A 20,849-nucleotide genomic window follows, 5' to 3' on the forward strand; every position below is an offset into this window, starting at 1 on the left:
TGCAGCAATGACTGATGAGGCACTGTGTCCTGGGAGTGCCTTTTCCTCCTGAGTACTGTAGGTCCTGTTTGGCATTTTCTTCCAGAACATGCCTTATCACACTGTGTATGTCACTACGATTCTTAAATCTCTCAAACCAACCTTTGCTGGCTTTAAATTCACCAATATGAGCACTAGTTCCAGGCATTTTTCCCTGTTCACCTGGGTGTTAGTCGACTGGTGTGGGTTGCATCCTGGGAGACAAGATTAAGGACCCCAATGGAAATAAGTTAGACAGTCTTCGATGACATTGACTTTTTTGGGTTATCCTGGGTGGCAAATCCTCTGGGGTTAATTGTTTCTTGGTATATTCTCAATAAGCCACACCAACAACAGTGCTACAGCAGCACAGACGATGCTACAGCAGCAGCAGATGATGCTACAGCAGCAGCAGACGATGCTACAGCAGCAGCAGCAGCAGCAGCAGACGATGCTACAGCAGCAGCAGACGATGCTACAGCAGCAGCAGCAGCAGACGATGCTACAGCAGCAGCAGCAGCAGACGATGCTACAGCAGCAGCAGCAGCAGACGATGCTACAGCAGCAGCAGACGATGCTACAGCAGCAGCAGCAGCAGACGATGCTACAGCAGCAGCAGACGATGCTACAGCAGCAGCAGCAGCTGACAGTGCAGCAGCAGCAGCTGTACCACCAATAGTAGCGATGGTTGATTGGGGTTTATTATACAACCTGGCCAGTTCGGAGACACGCACTCCACTTTCATACTTATCAATGATCTTTTTCTTCATCTCTATAGTAATTCTCACCCTTATTGCTGTAGGGTTGGCACTAGAAGCTTTCTTGGGGCCCATGGTCACTTATTTTCCAGATAAAATCACCAAAAACACTGTAATAATACGAAATGTTATGATTGTATGCTTGGATGCTTCCGCGGAGGCTGGCTGGTAAACAATGCCACCGGCGGAACATGAGGCTGGCTAAGGCGCACATTGGACGCGTCTCGGACGAACAGCGGTGAGCGGGTTTTTAAGCGGTATGCGAGGCAAAATTTTTGCGATTAAAGCAAGCGGTATGCGGATTAATCGTTATGTGATGCCAACGGTATGCGGGGGTCCACTGTACTATTACTATCAATAAAGGTTATCTACCTATCACATTTATTCCAGAATTATATTAGGTATAATGTAAATAACATAGAAGTATGATAAAGATGCCCAAATTAATAAAAACTGACTTTACATGGAGAGGTATTGAAGGGTGGGTGGCAGGAGGGATTAAAAAAAAAGTGACTGCAACTGTTACAGAAAATGTTACACTCTCTGCCCCTGAAGGGTAACTATAGAAGATAACTCTTATCCTATGCAAACACTGAAAAATGTGCAATTTTCTTAAAAAAAAAAAAAAAATAATCAGCCATGCACGCATTTCCTGAAATATCTCGGAAGTAGGTTATTGACCTATTTCATGTTGTATTACTGTTAATAATGAACAGATTGAAAGGATTTTCACAGCAAACATAAAACTGAATGTTTTAATTTCGACATGGTCTTAGGAACGGAACTCCATCAGTAAGTGAGGAGAGGCTGTAATATATGTAATAACTTTAAAACACTTGACACTTAACATCATTAGTTGTTGAACTAATATTACATTTAAGACGAATGTTTTGTGTAATTGGGGCATTTTAAAAAATTGCTTAGCAAAACATTTTGCTTATACATAATGTATCTCTTGGATGTACTGTGTGTAAGGTGAAATATAAGTGTACTATAAACACCACTTAACAACCAAGCGGGTGTGCAACCCAATCCTTTCATCTTCCTGATTTTTATTTTTGGCTGTAAATGTTCATACCTTTTTATATTATTGTTTGTACTGGATGAGAAAATAAGCACATGAATTTATTCATTTCCAGGTTTCCGGATGAATGCGTCATCTTGGCCAATGTTCCTTCTTAAGACTCTACACAATGCTGAAGTCTCTCCTCCTCATATATTTCGTACCGAGCCACCAACACCACCAAAAAATTATTTTGAAGTAGGCATGAAACTGGAGGCTGTAGACAAAAAGAATCCTCAGCTTATCTGCGCTGCAACAGTAGGTAAGAGTTGGTCTAAATTTAATACTGTGTTTTAGATTATGTTGATGCATCATAAGTTATGTGAAGGAATCAAGATATAATGGAAACTTATATTCAGTTTGGTATTTTTGCTGAATCTTTCTGTGGTATCTATATGAAATATTATTTATTTAAGATAAATATATAGAAAAAATCATATTTGTAAAGTATTCTTTTCAGTAACATGATTTGATACGAAAAATTGGAAAAAATTCTTTTAAGGGATTATCCTTTGAAATTTTAAGGCTCATTTGGCCATTAAGAAAGTATTCCGAATTTCAGGTTTTGAGAATTTTAATTTATGAAGAAATATTTTAAACATAAAACATGAATTCACTGGAAAATAACAGTGATGGACATGTGGTAGCACTTGCAAGTTTGAGATGTTATGAAAGAATTTTGTTAGGTCATTCTAGAAATCTCTAGGTTTGTTTTGTCCTCTATAATTTTTTTTTTTTTAACTTAAACTGATGTTGAATATAAAGGTTGTAAACTGCTGTCTAACTTCAGCTCATTTCAGAGCCTAGCCCTATCTATGTTACCACCCTTAGGATGCAACCCACAACAGTCAGCTAATACCTGCTTGCCTATTTACTGCTAGATGAACAGGGGTAACATCTCTTCGCACCTCAGGATTGAAGTCAGGTCATTCGGTTGTGAGCCATAAGTGCTGCTGAACTACGAGCCTTTATGATGTACATTAACAGGAAATGACCTAGTTCGTGTCCTGTACCATGGAGAGGCACATTGTTCTACATTATGTACACCTGCTGTCACAGGACACTTTTCAAGGTCGGTCTTTCGTCATGAAATGGTTGACCTTCGCACTAAACACTTGGCTCTTATGCAATCTCCCTTCAACATTTGGGACCTCTCATATGGGTTTCAAAATGGTCTGGTTAAGGTGTAGGCATGGGTTGCCTCTACCCACCTTTTTTTTCATGCCTCTGCTACAGAATACCTCTGCACTGGTGAAGGGGTTCCTTCTGGCTTTTGCTGTGATTACATGAGTAGTTTACAGGCATGCCTGGCTCAAGATGCTGTACAGTACACTGTTACTGTTCATGGGATTTTCCTCTCCTTTGTCTTCTAGTGGTCACTCACTACCTCTAACCATATCTTTTTAATGCATCAGATTTGAGTCTCAAATTCTCTCACAGACTCGTTTCCATCTGAGGGATGCAAGACTCATCTCCACATGAGGAATTCAGTTCACTATGACTGCTCCATCCAGGCTGAAGCTTCCTCAGTCTGACATTATGACTCATTACACCTGGAGATTGTCAGTGTCTTGCAACACTTGTTGCTCTAGACCTTGTTATTTTGAGAGTATCCAGATATCTCCACATGTATGAATGAGCATCACTCCAAACCCATGGCATCAGATCTATGTCTGTATCCTTGGCTGTGTTGACCATGGTTTTCCCTGGACCTCAGCTTTTGAGACATTCAGTTTCCAGAGCAGCAACCTTTGCAGACACTGGAGTGTGGTTTCTCCCCATTTCTGCTGTCACATTCCTTCATCTATGATACATTCTACTCTGTAAGATCTGTGACTTCTGTGTTTTCTTGTATTTATAAATTCTTACCAATTTTTTCAATAATATTTTATATCCATGTGTTGTGGACATTGATGGTCATTTTGCCTCCACATTGTAGGTGTTCATGTATCTCTCAGTCATGCTTAGTAGAGGCTCACACTGTCCTCCAGGCAGTCTATCCAGTTTAACCAGGACCACAAACTGAATAGTCAGATTTGGTTACCATCTTGATGTATTATTTTAGTCATAGGTAGGTTATGGCTCATTCCTATATAAAAAAAAAAAAAGAGTTCAGGAGTCACCCAGCCAAGACCAGTTGGTTTTCTTCATCCTAATATTAGTAGCTCTCCACAGGGATAATTGGGTTCCCAATGCATGTGCTTCATTGCTAAAACTTGCTGGTGCTGCTTCACATTTTTTGTTTCCTGGTGTGTGCCCTTGATGCTGGTCAAGGGCTCTTGATCTGAGAATTGGAACACTTATGCATGTAATAATAATTGCTGGCATGTATATGAAATAATGATTTTTCTGGGTAGCAGGGAGAGGAGAATAATCCAGCCCCTAACAGTGGATGCAAGTCTTCGCCTAGGACCTGCATCAAACCCCTTTTTATTGCATCCAACTTAGTACTGTATAACTATTAGGGCAGTATAGTTTCAAAACTTGCCTCTGTTACAGATAGTAAGTTTACTATCTCTGTGCTCTTCATTATAAGTATCTTCCATACGGGCTTCAGCTGCCAATGTCATGATTTCAGGTACTGCTGGTAGATACCTGTGATGGTTTATGGAACTCAGCACAGAATACAGAGTTTTAAAGTCTAAAAAACTGTTTTCTATGAAGGGTTCATTGAACCATGGTACCCATTGCTTCTTCCTGCCAGCACCACCTCATCAGGTTTTTACTGAATAGAGATAGAAACCTGAATACTGTCTGATGTTAACACTAGTGATAACACTAGTATGACTGCTCCCAGAAGTAGTAAAGAAAGTGAATATGCTGGCATAACAATGGTTTAACCCTTTTGGGGTCCAGACCCCCAGTCTGAAACTTGTTCTAAGGGTCCACAAATTTTCCTCCCCCAAAATTATTTTTCTTATGAAATGATAGAGAATCTTTTTCCAGAGGTAATGACACCAAAAGAAGATATTTAATGGGCAGATTACTGAACAACACTTTCACAAATTTATCTGTCTTGGCAGTATTTACACACAGGCGATTATGCCCACTTCGAGTCCTATTTTAGGCCAATTCCATTGTTCCCTGAAAGGGTTAAGAGTCCATTACTGGCATGGAATATTACTATTCCTATGTTGGTTAATAGAACCCATCACAGAAAGCAGTTTTTTAGACCTCAAAACCCTACATTGTATAACCACAGATAATTACTCTACCTACACTTTTTTTTTATTTATTAACACATCAGCCGTTTCCCACCAAGGCAGGGTGGCCTGAAAAAAAAAAAACTTTCATCATTCACTCCATCACTGTCTCACCAGAGGCATGCTTACACTACAGTTATAAAACTGCAACATTAACACCCCTCCTTCAAAGTGCCGGCACTATGTTTCCCATATCCAGGAATCGAGTCCGGCCTGCCGGTTTCCTTGAATCCCTTCATAAATGTTACCTTGCTTACACTCCAACAGCACATCAAGTTCTAAAAACCATTTGTCTCCATTTGCTCCTATCTAACATGCTCATGCATGCTTGCTGGAAGTCCAAGCCCCTAGCACACACACCCTCCTTTACCCCCTCCCTCCAACATTTTGCAGGCTGACCCCTACCCCGCCTTCCCTCCACTACAGATTTATACGCTCTCGAAGTCATTCTATTTTGTTCCATCCTCTCTACATGTCCAAACCATCTGAATAACCCCTCCTCAGCCCTCTGGATAATAGTTTTGGTAATCCCACACCTCCTCCTAATCTCCAAACTACGGATTCTCTGTATTATATTCACACCACACATTGCCCTCAGACATGACATCTCCACTGCCTCCAGCTTTCTTGTTGCAGCATTCACAGCCCATGCCTCACACCCATACAAGAGCGTTGGTGTAACTATACTGTCATACATTCCCCTCTTTGCTTTCATGGATAAAGTTCTTTGTCTCCTCAGACTCCTCAGTGCACCACTCACCTTTTTTTCCTTATCAGTTCTATGATTTACCTCATCTTTCATGGAACCATCTGTTGACATGTCTGAATACATTCACCTCTTCCATACTCTCTCCCTCCAGTCTGATATCCAATCATCCGTTACCCAATTTTTTTGTTATCCTCATCACCTTACTCTTTCCTATATTCACTTTTAATTTCCTTCTTTTACACATCCTACCAAACTCATCAACCAATCTCTGCAACTTTTCTTCAGAATCTCCCAAAAGCACAGTGTCATCAGCAAAGAGCTATTGTGACAACTCCCACTTTGTGTTAGATTTTTTTATCTTTTAACCCCACACCTCATGCCAACACCCAAGCATTCACTTCTCTCACAACTCTATGTGTAAATATATTGAACAACCATGGCGACGTCAAACATCCCTGTCGAAGGCCTACTTTTACTGGGAAATAATCTCCCTCTTGCCTGCATACTCTAACTTGAGCCTCACTATCCTTGTAAAGACTCTTCACTGCTTTCAATAACCTACCTCCTATTCATACATTTGCAACATCTGCCACATTGCCCCTCTCTATCCAACCTATCTTATGCCTTTTCCAAATCCACAAATACCACAAAAGCCTCTTTACCCTTGTCTAAATAGTATTCATCTATATGTTTCACTGCAAACACTTGGTCTACACACCCCCTACCCTTCCTAAAGCCTCCTTGTTCATCTGCTATCCTGCTCTCCGTCTTACTCTTAATTCCTTTAATAATTACTCTACCATACACTTTACCAGGTACTCAACAGACTTATTCCCCTATAATTTTTACAGTCTCTTTTGTCCCCTTTGCCTTTATACAGAGGAACTATGCATGCTCTCTGCCAATCCCTAGGTACCTTACCCTCTTCCATACATTTATTAAATAAAAACTCTAAATAATCCAAAACTATATCCCCACCTGCTTTTAACATTTCTATCTTTATCCCATCAATCCCAGCTGCTTTACCCCCTTTCATTCTACCCACTGTCCCACACACTTACCCCACACTCACAACTGGTTCTTTCTCACTTGTAGATAAATAATATATTTTAGATAAGAATGCAATGAGGATATCTCCTTTGATGGTTCTCCTGAGGTTAATTGGTTCAACTATTTATCAATAGTTATAAAAAGTTTTAAAAATGCTTTACGTAAAACTTTTCTTTTGAGGTGCTGTGAATGGTGACATGATTCACGTGACCTTCGATGGCTGGCGAGGAGCATTTGACTACTGGTGTCGGTATGACTCGAGAGACATATTTCCAGTGGGTTGGTGTGCTATGTCTGGTCATCCACTACAACCTCCTGGACAGATGTGTAAGTGCAGAGATATACTGAATTTTATGGTACAGACATACATATTGAGTTTTCAAGAAAATTTATTAATTAACCCTTTGACTGTCGCGGCCGTATATATACGTTTTACGAGGTGCCGTGTTTGACGTATATATACTCATAAATTCTAAATTTGTCCTGTTTAAGGGCAATGTGTGGTGTAAATATTATGCAGAAAATTCGGAGTGTGGAAATTAGGAGAAGGTGTGGAGTTAATAAAAGCATTAGTCAGAGGGCAGAAGAGGGGTTGTTGAGGTGGTTTGGTCATTTAGAGAGAATGGATCAAAGTAGAATGACATGGAAAGCATATAAATCTATAGGGGAAGGAAGGCGGGGTAGGGGTCGTCCTCGAAAGGGTTGGAGAGAGGGGGTAAAGGAGGTTTTGTGGGTAAGGGGCTTGGACTTCCAGCAAGCGTGCGTGAGCGTGTTAGATAGGAGTGAATGGAGACGAATGATACTTGGGACCTGACGATCTGTTGGAGTGTGAGCAGGGTAATATTTAGTGAAGGGATTCAGGGAAACCGGTTATTTTCATATAGTCGGACTTGAGTCCTGGAAATGGGAAGTACAATGCCTGCACTTTAAAGGAGGGGTTTGGGATATTGGCAGTTTGGAGGGATATGTTGTGTATCTTTATATGTGTATGCTTCTAGACTGTTGTATTCTGAGCACCTCTGCAAAAACAGTGATAATGTGCGAGTGTGGTGAAAGTGTTGAATGATGATGAAAGTATTTTCTTTTTGGGGATTTTCTTTCTTTTTTGGGTCACCCTGCCTCGGTGGGAGACGGCCGACTTGTTGAAAAAAAAAAAAAAAATTCTAGCAGCTTCAAATCAAGCAGGAGAAAGCTGGTAGGCCCACATGTGAGAGAATGGGTCTGTGTGGTCAGTGTGCACCATATAAAAAAAATCCTGGAGCACGCAGTGCATAATGAGAAAAAAAAACTCCGACCGTTTTTTTTAATTAAAATGCCGACTTTGTGGTCTATTTTCGTATAGTATTTATGGTTGTATTCTCGTTTTCTTGGTCTCATTTGATAGAATGGAAAACATATTACAGAAATAGAGGTGATTTTGATTGATTTTACTATAAAAAGAACCTAGAAATGGAGCTCAAAGTAGGGGAAATGTTTGATTTTTGCCAATGTTCAAAAGTAAACAAATGATGCCATTGTCCAATAAATGTCCAACTAGCCATTCTAATATGCAGTTATGAATGGGTTGATGTTATTTATACAGTTATTACAGCATTGCAGTAGTCTGCATAATAGTAAGTCCAATATTTTTTGTTTATCTGGAGTTTCTGGAGTTTATCTGGAGTGAGTTCCGGGGGTCAACGCCCCCGCGGCCCGGTCTGTGACCAGGCCTCCTTAGGTCAGTGTCCCAGGATGCGACCCACACCAGTCGACTAACACCCAGGTACCCATTTTACTGATGGGGAACATAGACAACAGGTGGAAAGAAACACGTCCAATGTTTCTACTCTGGCTGGGAATCGAACCCAGGCCCTCACCGTGTGAAGCGAGAGCGTTAACCACCAGGCCACCAGGGCCTGGAGACGTGACTGATGAACAAAGAAAACGTTATTTTAGAGCCAGGAATGTCTGCATTGTTCATTCTGGACCTTATTTTGAAATTGTCATATTTTTTAGTTTTCGTGAAATTGGCCAAATTGCAAATTTCTGACCACATTATTAGGTAGTTGAAATCAGTAAATGGGCAGTTTCTTGTATTCAATCGATAGAAAAAATGAAGTTCTAAAGAAATAGCTATGAGTTTGGGCGACTGGAACAATGGAATTAGCCGAAAATAGGGCTCAAAGTGGGCGAAATCGCCGATTTGTAAACAGCGCCGAGGTCGCTAACTTCGCAAGAGCATAATTCCGTCAGTTTTCCATCAAATTTCGTTTTTTTGGTGTCATTACAATCGGGAAAAGATTCTCTATCATTTCATAAGAAAAAATAATTTTTTTTTTTTTTTAAATTTTGCGACACCAGGAGACACCTCAGGATTGGGGGTTGCGACAGTCAAAGGGTTAATTGACTTACATAGTGCACTGCCATGGTATATGAGATATGGTTTATTCCTCAAGCAAATGGGATTACATTTATTTTATGGTGTTAAAAGTATACTTAGAATTTTTGGGAAGAGTTAAGCTGTCAAATATAATTATCTGATTATTCTAGGTATACACAGTGCATGTTATTGTACATATTATTGTTACAATACCGTGGTCCTTTGAGTTATGATGGGTTTTAGTTAAAATAATTTTGAGTTAAAATTTACTGTCATAAGTAGACTTACCATAATTTCTTTGACTCAAACAAACAAACAAGGGCTAAAATGAACAAGTTTCTTAATTAACCCTTTGACTATCACAAGCCCATTTCTGAAACTGTCATTCTGTGTTGAAAAATTTTTGGAATTTTTTTTTTTTATTATGGAATGATAGAGAATCTTTTCCTGATGATAAGGACACCAAAAGTGTGAAATTTGATCAAAAACTTATGGAATTATGCTCCTGCACAGTTAGCGATCTCGGCGATATATATGCATCGGCGATTTCGCCGACTTTGAGCCCTATTTTCGGCCAATTCCATTGTTCGAGTCGACCAAACTCATAGCTATTTCTTTAACCCTTTCAGGGTCCCCAGGCCCTCTCCCAGACTTTTTCTCAGGGTCGCAAAAATTTAAAAAAAAAAAAATATTTTTTCTTATGAAAAAATAGAGAATCTTTTCCAGATCAGAATAACACCAATAGTATGAAATTTGATGGAAAACTTACGGAATTATGCTCTCACGAAGTTAGCGTTCTCGACGATGTTTGCGCATTGGCGATTTTGCCCAGTGAGCCCTATTTTCGGCCATTTCCAGTGTACTAGTCAACAAAAATCATAACTATTTCGCTAGAACTCCATTTTTTCTATCGAATGAGTACAAGAAACCACCCATTTACCGATTTCAACTATCCAATACAGTGGTCAGAATTTAGCAATTTTGCCTATTTCACACAAATTTCAAAAGATGCCAATTTCCAAGTAGGGTCCAGAATAAACAAGAAAGACATTCCTGGCACTAAAATAACATTTCCTCTGTTCATTAGTCACGTCCCCATGCCCCTCTTACATTCTTTTGCTTTCCACTTTGAATTTTTATTCTCTCAAAAAATAGAAGATTTACTGTTATGCAGACTACTACATTAGTGTAGAAATGGTATAAGTAATATCAGCGCACTTGTGAAAGAATATTAGACTCACCAGTTGACGTGTATTGAGCGCTTAGCATGATATGTTTACTTTTGAACTTTGGTAAAAATTGAACATTTCTGCTACTTTGAGCTCAATTTCAAGGTACGTTTCATTGTAAAACCAGTCAAAATCATCTCAATTTCTTCCATTCTATAAAATGAGACCAGGAAAACTAGAATACAACAATAAATACCATACGAAAATACAGTGCAAAGTTGCTGTTTTATTCCAAAAACACGGTCAAATTTTTTTTTTCTCACTACGCACTGTGTGCTGCAGGATTTTTTTTGTACTGCGCACACTGACCACATAGACCCATTCTTTCATATGTAGGCCTACCAGCTTTCTCTCACTAGATTTGAGGGCGCTAGAATTTAGGCATACTAGTATGTAAAAAACCCTGGTGCATAAGCCGTACTAGTACGTCCGAAACCCTGAAAGGGTTAAGCTCCATTTTTTCTATCAATTGAGTACAAGAAACTGCCCATTTTACCGATTTCAACTACCCAATAACATGGTCAGAAATTGGCAATTTGGCCAATTTCACGCAAATTAAAAAAAGATGCCAATTTCAAAATAGGGTCCAGAATAAACAATACAGACTTTCTTGGCACTAAAATAACATATCCTCTGTTCATTCACATCTCCAGGCCCCTCTTACATTACTCTTGCTTTCTATTTTGATTTTTTATTCACACAAAAAAAATAGAAGATTTACTGTTATGCAGACTACTGCATTATTGTAAAAGTGGTATAAATAATATCAGTGCACTAGTAAAAGAATGTTAGACTCCCCAGTTGATGTGTATTGGACGTGTGGTGTGATTTGCTTACTCTTGAACATTGGTAAAAATCGAACATTCCACTCTTTGAGCTCAATTTCAAGGTCGTTTTTATTTCTGTAATATGTTTTCCATTCTATCAAATGAGACCAAGAAAACGAGAATACGACCACAAATACTATACGAAAATACACCTCAAAGTCGGCATTTTAATCCAAAAATACAGTCGGAGTTTTTTTCTTTCATTATGCACTACGTGCTGCAGGATTTTTTTTATACAGTGCACACTGACCACACAGATCCATTCTCTCACATGTGGGCCTACCAGCTTTCTCCTGCTTGATTTGAAGCTGCTAGAATTTTTTTTTTTTTTGAAACAAGTTGGCCGTCTCCCACAGAGGCAGGGTGACCCAAAAAGAAAGAAAATCCCCTCCAAAATACTTTCATCATCATTTAACACTTTCGCCTCACTCATACATAATCACTGTTTTTGCAGAGGTGCTCAGAACGCAACAGTTTAGAAGCATATGCGTATAAAGATTTACAACATATCCCTCCAAACTGCCAGTATCCGAAACACCTCCTTTAAAGTGCAGGCATTGTACTTCCCATTTCCAGTATTACTGAGTATATATACGTCCGAAACACTGGCTCATAAAACGTATATATACGGCCAAAACAGTCAAAGGGTTAAGGACTAGAGAAGGAAACAAAACAAAAAGCATAAAGTATGGAATCTCTCTTTGGAGAACCATTTGTATTTTTCACTAGAATGAACCTTCCTTAGTAAAGATATCCAGATGTTACACATGTGTCTAATTTGAGAAATATAAACTAAACCCATACTGTTTGGAAACAGAGCTTTAAATATCCAACTTAACATATTAATTAACGGTTTCCCTATTTTAAGACACACTGAGTTCAAATTTTTAGGTCTTCAGCTTGACTGAAACCTTAAATTTCATACCCACGTCCAACATATAGCCAAGAAAGCCTCCAAAACAGTACGCATCCTCTCCAAGATATATTACTGTTTACCCCAAATAGCATTACTTGCACTGTACCATTCTCTAATCTACCCTTACCTCACATGTTGTATTTGTGCTTGGGGTTCTACTACAGCTAATCACCATTAATTACCCAGCAAAAAGCTACTGGGCGGATGATCACCAACTCCTGCGCCTGACAACATACCCCACTACTCTTCAAGAGTCTGAAACTTACTGTGCCTACTATCTGTCAATCTATCTATATCTATATATATACAGTATATATATATATTTTTTTTTATCAAGTCGGCCATCACCCACCTAGGCAGGGTGATCCAAAAAGAAAGAAAAAATCCCCCAAAAGAAAATACTTCCATCATCATTCAACACTTTCTCCTCACTTACACATAATCACTGTTTTTGCAGAGGTGCTCAGAACACAACAGTTTAGAAGCATATACATATAAAGATATACAACATATCCCACCAAACTGCCAATATCCTGAACCCCTCCTTTAGAGTGCAGGCATTGTACTTCCCATTTCCAGGACTCAAGTCTGGCTATATAAAAATATATATTCTTCTTTCTTTCAAGAAACCGGCCGTATCCCACCGAGGCAGGGTGGCCCAAAAAGAAAAACAAAAGTTTCCCTTTTTCTTCTTTCTTTCAACGTACCAGCTGTATCCCACCGAGGTGGGGTGGCCCAAAAGGAAAAACGAAAGTTTCTCCTTTCAAATTTAGTAATATATACAGGAGAAGGGGTTACTAGCCCCTTGCTCCCGGCATTTTAGTCGCCTCTTACGACACATATGGCTTACGGAGGAAGAATTCTGTTCCACTTCCCCATGGAGATAAGAGGAAATAAACAAGAACAAGAACTAGAAAGAAAATAGAAGAAAACCCAGAGGGGTATGTATATATATGCTTGTACATGTATGTGTAGTGTGACCTAAGTGTAAGTAGAAATAGCAAGATGTACCTGAAATCTTGCATGTTTATGAGATAATAAAAAGACACCAGCAATCCTACCATTACGTACGACAATTACAGGCTTTCGTTTTTACACTCACTTGGCAGGATGGTAGTACCTCCCTGGGCAGATATATATATCTTTTCTTCTTTCAACAAACCGGCCGTATCCCACCGAGGCAGGGTGGCCCAAAAAGAAAAACAAAAGTTTCTCTTTTTAAATTTATTAATTTATACAGGAGAAGGGGTTACTAGCCCTTTGCTCCCGGCATTTTAGTCGCCTCTTATGACACGCATGGCTTACGGAGGAAGAATTCTGATCCACTTCCCCATGGAGATATCTTCTTCATTTCTTTCAACACATTGGCCGTATCCCACTGAGGTGGGGTGGTCCAAAACGGAAAACGAAAGTTTCTCCTTTTAAATTTAGTAATATATACAGGAGAAGGGGTTACCAGGGCCTTGTTCCTGGCACTTTAGTCGCCTCTTACGACACGCATGGCTTATGGAGGAAGAATTCTGTTCCTGTTCCGCATGGAAGTAAGAGGAAATAAACAAGAGCAAGAACTAGTAAGAAAAATAGACGAAAACCCAGAGGAGTGTGTATATATATGCTTGTACATGTATGTGTAGTTTGACCTAAGTGTAAGAAGTAGCAAGATGTACCTGAAATCTTGCATGTTTATGAGACAGAAAAAAGACACCAGCAATCCTACCATCATGTAAAACAATTACAGGTTTCCGTTTTTCGCTCACTTGGCAGGACGGTACTACCTCCCTGAGCGGTTGCTGCCTACCAACCTACTACCTAGATAGTAGGGAAGTTTTTATTGCATTTATGGATTTAGAAAAGGCATATGATAGAGTGGATAGGGGAGCAATGTGGCAGATGTTGCAAGTACATACAGTGGACCCCCGCATACCGATTTTAATCCGTGCAAGAGGGGTAATTGTTATGCGAAATAATCGGTATGTGAATGAATTTTCCCCATAAGAAATAATGGAAATAAAATTAATCCGTGCAAGACACCCAAAAGTATGAAAAAAAAAAAATTTTTTACCACATGAAATGTTAATTTTAGTACACACAAACTGAAAAAGGCATGCACACTTACATGACACTTACTTTTATTGAAGATCTGGTGATGATTGTTGGGATGGGAGGAGGGGAGAGAGAGTGTTAGTGTTTAGAAGGGGAATCCCCTTCCATTAAGACTTGAGGTGTCGAGTCCTTTTCTGGGGTTACTTCCCTTCTTCTTTTAATGCCACTAGGACCAGCTTCAGAGTCACTGGACTTCTTTCGCACAACATATCTGTCCATAGTGGCCTGTACCTCTCGTTCCTTTATGACTTCCCTAAAGTGTTGTACAACATTGTCAGTGTACAGGTTGCCAACACGGCTTGCAATAGCTGTGTGAGGGTGATTTTCATCAAAAAAGGTTTGCACTTCAAGCCACTTTGCACACATTTCCTTAATCTTTGTAGTAGGCAACTTCTTCAATTTCTCTCTCCCCTCCTCTGAACCAGTTTTCTCAGGTCTGGCCTCTTGCTCTTGAAGTTGATCTATCAGCTCATCAGTGGTTAGTTCTTCATTGTCCTCCTCCACCAACTCTTCCACATCCTCCCCACTAACCTCCAACCCCAAGGACTTTCCCAATGCCACAATGGATTCCTCAACTGGCATAATCCTCTCAGGGTTAGCCTCAAACCCTTCAAAATCCCTTTTGTCTACACATTCTGGCCACAGTTTCTTCCAAGCAGAGTTCAAGGTCTTCTTAGTCACTCCCTCCCAAGCCTTACCTATAAGGTTTACACAATTGAGGATATTAAAGTGCTCTCTCCAAAACTCTCTTAGAGTCAGTTGAGTTTCTGAGGTCACTACAAAGCACCTTTCAAACAGAGCTTTTGTGTACAGTTTTTTGAAGTTTGCAATAACCTGCTGGTCCATGGGCTGCAGGAGAGGAGTGGTATTAGGAGGCAAAAACTTCACCTTAATGAAGCTCATGTCCCCATAAAGTCGCTCTGCCACGTCTGTAGGATGACCAGGGGCATTGTCTAACACCAGGAGGCACTTAAGTTCTAATTTCTTTTCAGTTAGGTAATCTTTCACATTGGGGGCAAATGCATGGTGTAACCAGTTATAGAAAAAGTCCCTAGTGACCCATGCCTTACTGTTTGCCCTCCACAGCACACACAAATTCTCCTTGAGGACATTCTTTTGCCTGAACGCTCTGGGAGTTTCAGAGTGATACACTAATAAAGGCTTAACTTTGCAATCACCACTAGCATTGGAACACATCAACAAAGTAAGCCTGTCTTTCATAGGCTTATGTCCTGGGAGTGCCTTTTCCTCCTGAGTAATGTAGGTCCTGCTTGGCATTTTCTTCCAAAACAGGCCTGTTTCATCACAATTAAACACTTGTTCAGGTTTCAGTCCTTCAGTCTCTATGTACTCCTTGAATTCCTGCACATATTTTTCAGCCGCTTTGTGGTCCGAACTGGCAGCCTCACCATGCCTTATCACACTATGTATGCCACTACGCTTCTTAAATCTCTCAAACCAACCTTTGCTGGCCTTAAATTCACTCACATCATCACTAGTTGCAGGCATTTTTTTAATTAAATCCTGATGCAACTTCCTAGCCTTTTCGCTTATGATCGCTTGAGAGATGCTATCTCCTGCTAGCTGTTTTTCATTTATCCACACCAATAAGAGTCTCTCAACATCTTCCATCACTTGCGATCTTTGTTTCGAAAACACAGTTAAACCTTTGGCAGGAACAGCTTCCTTGATTGCCTTTCTGGTGCCCACAATAGTAGCGATGGTTGATTGGGGTTTCTTGTACAATCTGACCAGGTTGGCGATACGCACTCCACTTTCATACTTATCAATGATCTCTTTCTTCATTTCTATTGGAATTCTCACCCTTATTGGTGTAGGGTTGGCACTAGAAGCTTTCTTGGGGCCCATGGTCACTTATTTTCCAGAAACAGCACCGAAAACACTGTAATAATACGAAATATTCCGATTGTATGCTTGGATGTTACTGCGGAGGCTGGCTGGTAAACAATGGCACGAGCGGCACATGTGAGGCTGGCTGAGGGCGCACATTGGACGCGTCTCGGACGAAAATCGGTGAGCGGGTTTTTAAGCGGTATGCGAGGCAAAATTTTTGCGATTAAAGCAAGCGGTATGCGGATTAATCGCTATGTGGTGCCATCGGTATGCGGGGGTCCACTGTATATGGAATAGGTGGTAAGTTACTAAATGCTGTAAAGAGTTTTTATGAGGATAGTGAGGCTCAGGTTAGGGTGTGTAGAAGAGAGGGAGACTACTTCCCAGTAAAAGTAGGTCTTAGACAGGGATGTGTAATGTCACCATGGTTGTTTAACCCTTTCAGGGTTTCGGCCATACTAGTACGGCTTACGCACCAGGGTCCTTGACGTACTAGTACTCATAAATTCTAGCGCCCTCAAATCTAGTGAGAGAAAGCTGGTAGGCCTACCTATGAAAGAATGGGTCTATGTGGTCAGTGTGCGCAGTACAAAAAAAATCCTGCAGCACACAGTGCGTAGTGAGAAAAAAAAATTGACCGTGTTTTTGGAATAAAACAGCAACTTTGCACTGTATTTTCGTATGGTATTCATTGTTGTATTCTAGTTTTCCTGGTCTCATTTTATAGAATGAAAGAAATTGAGATGATTTTGACTGGTTTTACAATGAAAATTATTTTTTTTTTTTTTTTTTATTATCACACTGGCCGATTCCCACCAAGGCAGGGTGGCCCGAAAAAGAAAAACTTTCACCATCATTCACTCCATCACTGTCTTGCCAGAAGGGTGCTTTACACTACAGTTTTTAAACTGCAACATTAACACCCCTCCTTCAGAGTGCAGGCACTGTACTTCCCATCTCCAGGACTCAAGTCCAGCCTGCCGGTTTCCCTGAATCCCTTCATAAATGTTACTTTGCTCACACTCCAACAGCACGTCAAGTATTAAAAACCATTTGTCTCCATTCACTCCTATCAAACACGCTCACGCATGCCTGCTGGAAGTCCAAGCCCCTCGCACACAAAACCTCCTTTACCCCCTCCCTCCAACCCTTCCTAGGCCGACCCCTACCCCGCCTTCCTTCCACTACAGACTGATACACTCTTGAAGTTATTCTGTTTCGCTCCATTCTCTCTACATGTCCGAACCACCTCAACAACCCTTCCTCAGCCCTCTGGACAACAGTTTTGGTAATCCCGCACCTCCTCCTAACTTCCAAACTACGAATTCTCTGCATTATATTCACACCACACATTGCCCTCAGACATGACATCTCCACTGCCTCCAGCCTTCTCCTCGCTGCAACATTCATCACCCATGCTTCACACCCATATAAGAGCGTTGGTAAAACTATACTCTCATACATTCCCCTCTTTGCCTCCAAGGACAAAGTTCTCTGTCTCCACAGACTCCTAAGTGCACCACTCACTCTTTTTCCCTCATCAATTCTATGATTCACCTCATCTTTCATAGACCCATCCGCTGACACGTCCACTCCCAAATATCTGAATACGTTCACCTCCTCCATACTCTCTCCCTCCAATCTGATATTCAATCTTTCATCACCTAATCTTTTTGTTATCCTCATAACCTTACTCTTTCCTGTATTCACCTTTAATTTTCTTCTTTTGCACACCCTACCAAATTCATCCACCAATCTCTGCAGCTTCTCTTCAGAATCTCCCAAGAGCACAGTGTCATCAGCAAAGAGCAGCTGTGACAACTCCCACCCTGTGTGTGATTCTTTATCTTTTAACTCCACGCCTCTTGCCAAGACCCTCGCATTTACTTCTCTTACAACCCCATCTATAAATATATTAAACAACCACGGTGACATCACACATCCTTGTCTAAGGCCTACTTTTACTGGGAAAAAATTTCCCTCTTTTCTACATACTCTAACTTGAGCCTCACTATCCTCGTAAAAACTCTTCACTGCTTTCAGTAACCTACCTCCTACACCATACACTTGCAACATCTGCCACATTGCCCCCCTATCCACCCTGTCATACGCGTTTTCCAAATCCATAAATGCCACAAAGACCTCTTTAGCCTTATCTAAATACTGTTCACTTATATGTTTCACTGTAAACACCTGGTCCACACACCCCCTACCTTTCCTAAAGCCTCCTTGTTCATCTGCTATCCTATTCTCCGTCTTACTCTTAATTCTTTCAATTATAACTCTACCATACACTTTACCAGGTACACTCAACAGACTTATCCCCCTATAATTTTTGCACTCTCTTTTATCCCCTTTGCCTTTATACAAAGGAACTATGCATGCTCTCTGCCAATCCCTAGGTACCTTACCCTCTTCCATACATTTATTAAATAATTGCACCAACCACTCCAAAACTATATCCCCACCTGCTTTTAACATTTCTATCTTTATCCCATCAATCCCGGCTGCCTTACCCCCTTTCATTTTACCTACTGCCTCACGAACTTCCCCCACACTCACAACTGGCTCTTCCTCACTCCTACAAGATGTTATTCCTCCTTGCCCTATACACGAAATCACAGCTTCCCTATCTTCATCAACATTTAACAATTCCTCAAAATATTCCCTCCATCTTCCCAATACCTCTAACTCTCCATTTAATAACTCTCCTCTCCTATTTTTAACTGACAAATCCATTTGTTCTCTAGGCTTCCTTAACTTGTTAATCTCACTCCAAAACTTTTTCTTATTTTCAACAAAATTTGTTGATAACAGCTCACCCACTCTCTCATTTGCTCTCTTTTTACATTGCTTCACCACTCTCTTAACCTCTCTCTTTTTCTCCATATACTCTTCCCTCCTTGCATCACTTCTACTTTGTAAAAACTTCTCATATGCTAACTTTTTCTCCCTTACTACTCTCTTTACATCATCATTCCACCAATCGCTCCTCTTCCCTCCTGCACCCACTTTCCTGTAACCACAAACTTCTGCTGAACACTCTAACACTACATTTTTAAACCTACCCCATTCCTCTTCGACCCCATTGTCTATGCTGTCATTAGCCCATCTATCCTCCAATAGCTGTTTATATCTTACCCTAACTGCCTCCTCTTTTAGTTTATAAACCTTCACCTCTCTCTTCCCTGATGCTTCTATTCTCCTTGTATCCCATCTACCTTTTACTCTCAGTGTAGCTACAACTAGAAAGTGATCTGATATATCTGTGGCCCCTCGATAAACATGTACATCCTGAAGTCTACTCAACAGTCTTTTATCTACTAATACATAATCCAACAAACTACTGTCATTTCGCCCTACATCATATCGTGTATACTTATTTATCCTCTTTTTCTTAAAATATGTATTACCTATAACTAAACCCCTTTCTATACAAAGTTCAATCAAAGGGCTCCCATTATCATTTACACCTGGCACCCCAAACTTACCTACCACACCCTCTCTAAAAGTTTCTCCTACTTTAGCATTCAGGTCCCCTACCACAATTACTCTCTCACTTGGTTCAAAGGCTCCTATACATTCACTTAACATCTCCCAAAATCTCTCTCTCTCCTCTGCATTCCTCTCTTCTCCAGGTGCATACACGCTTATTATGACCCACTTCTCGCATCCAACCTTTACTTTAATCCACATAATTCTCGAATTTACACATTCATATTCTCTTTTCTCCTTCCATAACTGATCATTTAACATTACTGCTACCCCTTCCTTTGCTCTAACTCTCTCAGATACTCCAGATTTAATCCCATTTATTTCCCCCCACTGAAACTCTCCTACCCCCTTCAGCTTTGTTTCGCTTAGAGCCAGGACATCCAACTTCTTTTCATTCATAACATCAGCAATCATCTGTTTCTTGTCATCCGCACTACATCCACGCACATTTAAACAACCCAGTTTTATAAAGTTTTTCTTCTTCTCTTTTTTAGTAAATGTATACAGGAGAAGGGGTTACTAGCCCATTGCTCCCGGCATTTTAGTCGCCTCATACGACACGCATGGCTTACGGAGGAAAGATTCTTTTCCACTTCCCCATGGACAATAGAAGAAATAAAAAAGAACAAGAGCTATTTAGAATAAGGAGAAAAACCTAGATGTATGTATATATATATATATGCATATGCGTGTCTGTGAAGTGTGACCAAAGTGTAAGTAGGAGTAGCAAGATATCCCTGTTATCTAGCGTGTTTATGAGACAGAAAAAGAAAACCAGCAATCCTACCATCATGCAAAACAGTTACAGGTTTTTGTTTCACAGTCATCTGGCAGGACGGTAGTACTTCCCTGGGTGGTTGCTGTCTACCAACCTACTACCTATAACAATGAAAAGTACCTTGAAATTGAGCTCAAAGTAGCAGAAATGTTCGATTTTTACCAAAGTTCAAAAGTAAACATATCATGCTAAGCGTCCAATACATGTCAACTGGTGAGTCTAATATTCTTTCACAAGTGCGCCAATATTATTTATACCATTTCTACACTAATGTAGTAGTCTGCATAACAGTAAATCTTCTATTTATTGTGAGAATAAAAATTCAAAGTGGAAAGCAAAAGAATGTAAGAGGGGCATCTGGACGTGACTAATGAACAGAGGAAATGTTATTTTAGTGCCAGGAATGTCTTTCTTGTTTATTCTGGACCCTATTTGGAAATTGGCATCTTTTGAAATTTGTGTGAAATTGGCAAAATTGCTAAATTCT

The 20,849-nt window shown here is 40.2% G+C and overlaps 1 protein-coding gene across 7 annotated transcripts in view; it reads left to right on the top strand.

The window, feature by feature from the left end:
* Positions 1 to 20,849, top strand: part of Scm (Polycomb protein Scm) — a 240,670-nt gene that overhangs the window by 147,233 nt on the left and 72,588 nt on the right. For all 7 annotated transcript variants that reach the window (XM_070103632.1, XM_070103630.1, XM_070103636.1 and 4 more), the window contains exons 7-8: positions 1,916 to 2,101; positions 6,982 to 7,128. In XM_070103632.1, the coding sequence (XP_069959733.1) occupies positions 1,916 to 2,101; positions 6,982 to 7,128 (333 nt within the window). The remainder of the gene's footprint in view (positions 1 to 1,915; positions 2,102 to 6,981; positions 7,129 to 20,849) is intronic.

Source organism: Cherax quadricarinatus, chromosome 86, assembly GCF_038502225.1.
Source record: "Cherax quadricarinatus isolate ZL_2023a chromosome 86, ASM3850222v1, whole genome shotgun sequence".
Lineage (NCBI taxonomy): Eukaryota > Metazoa > Arthropoda > Malacostraca > Decapoda > Parastacidae > Cherax > Cherax quadricarinatus.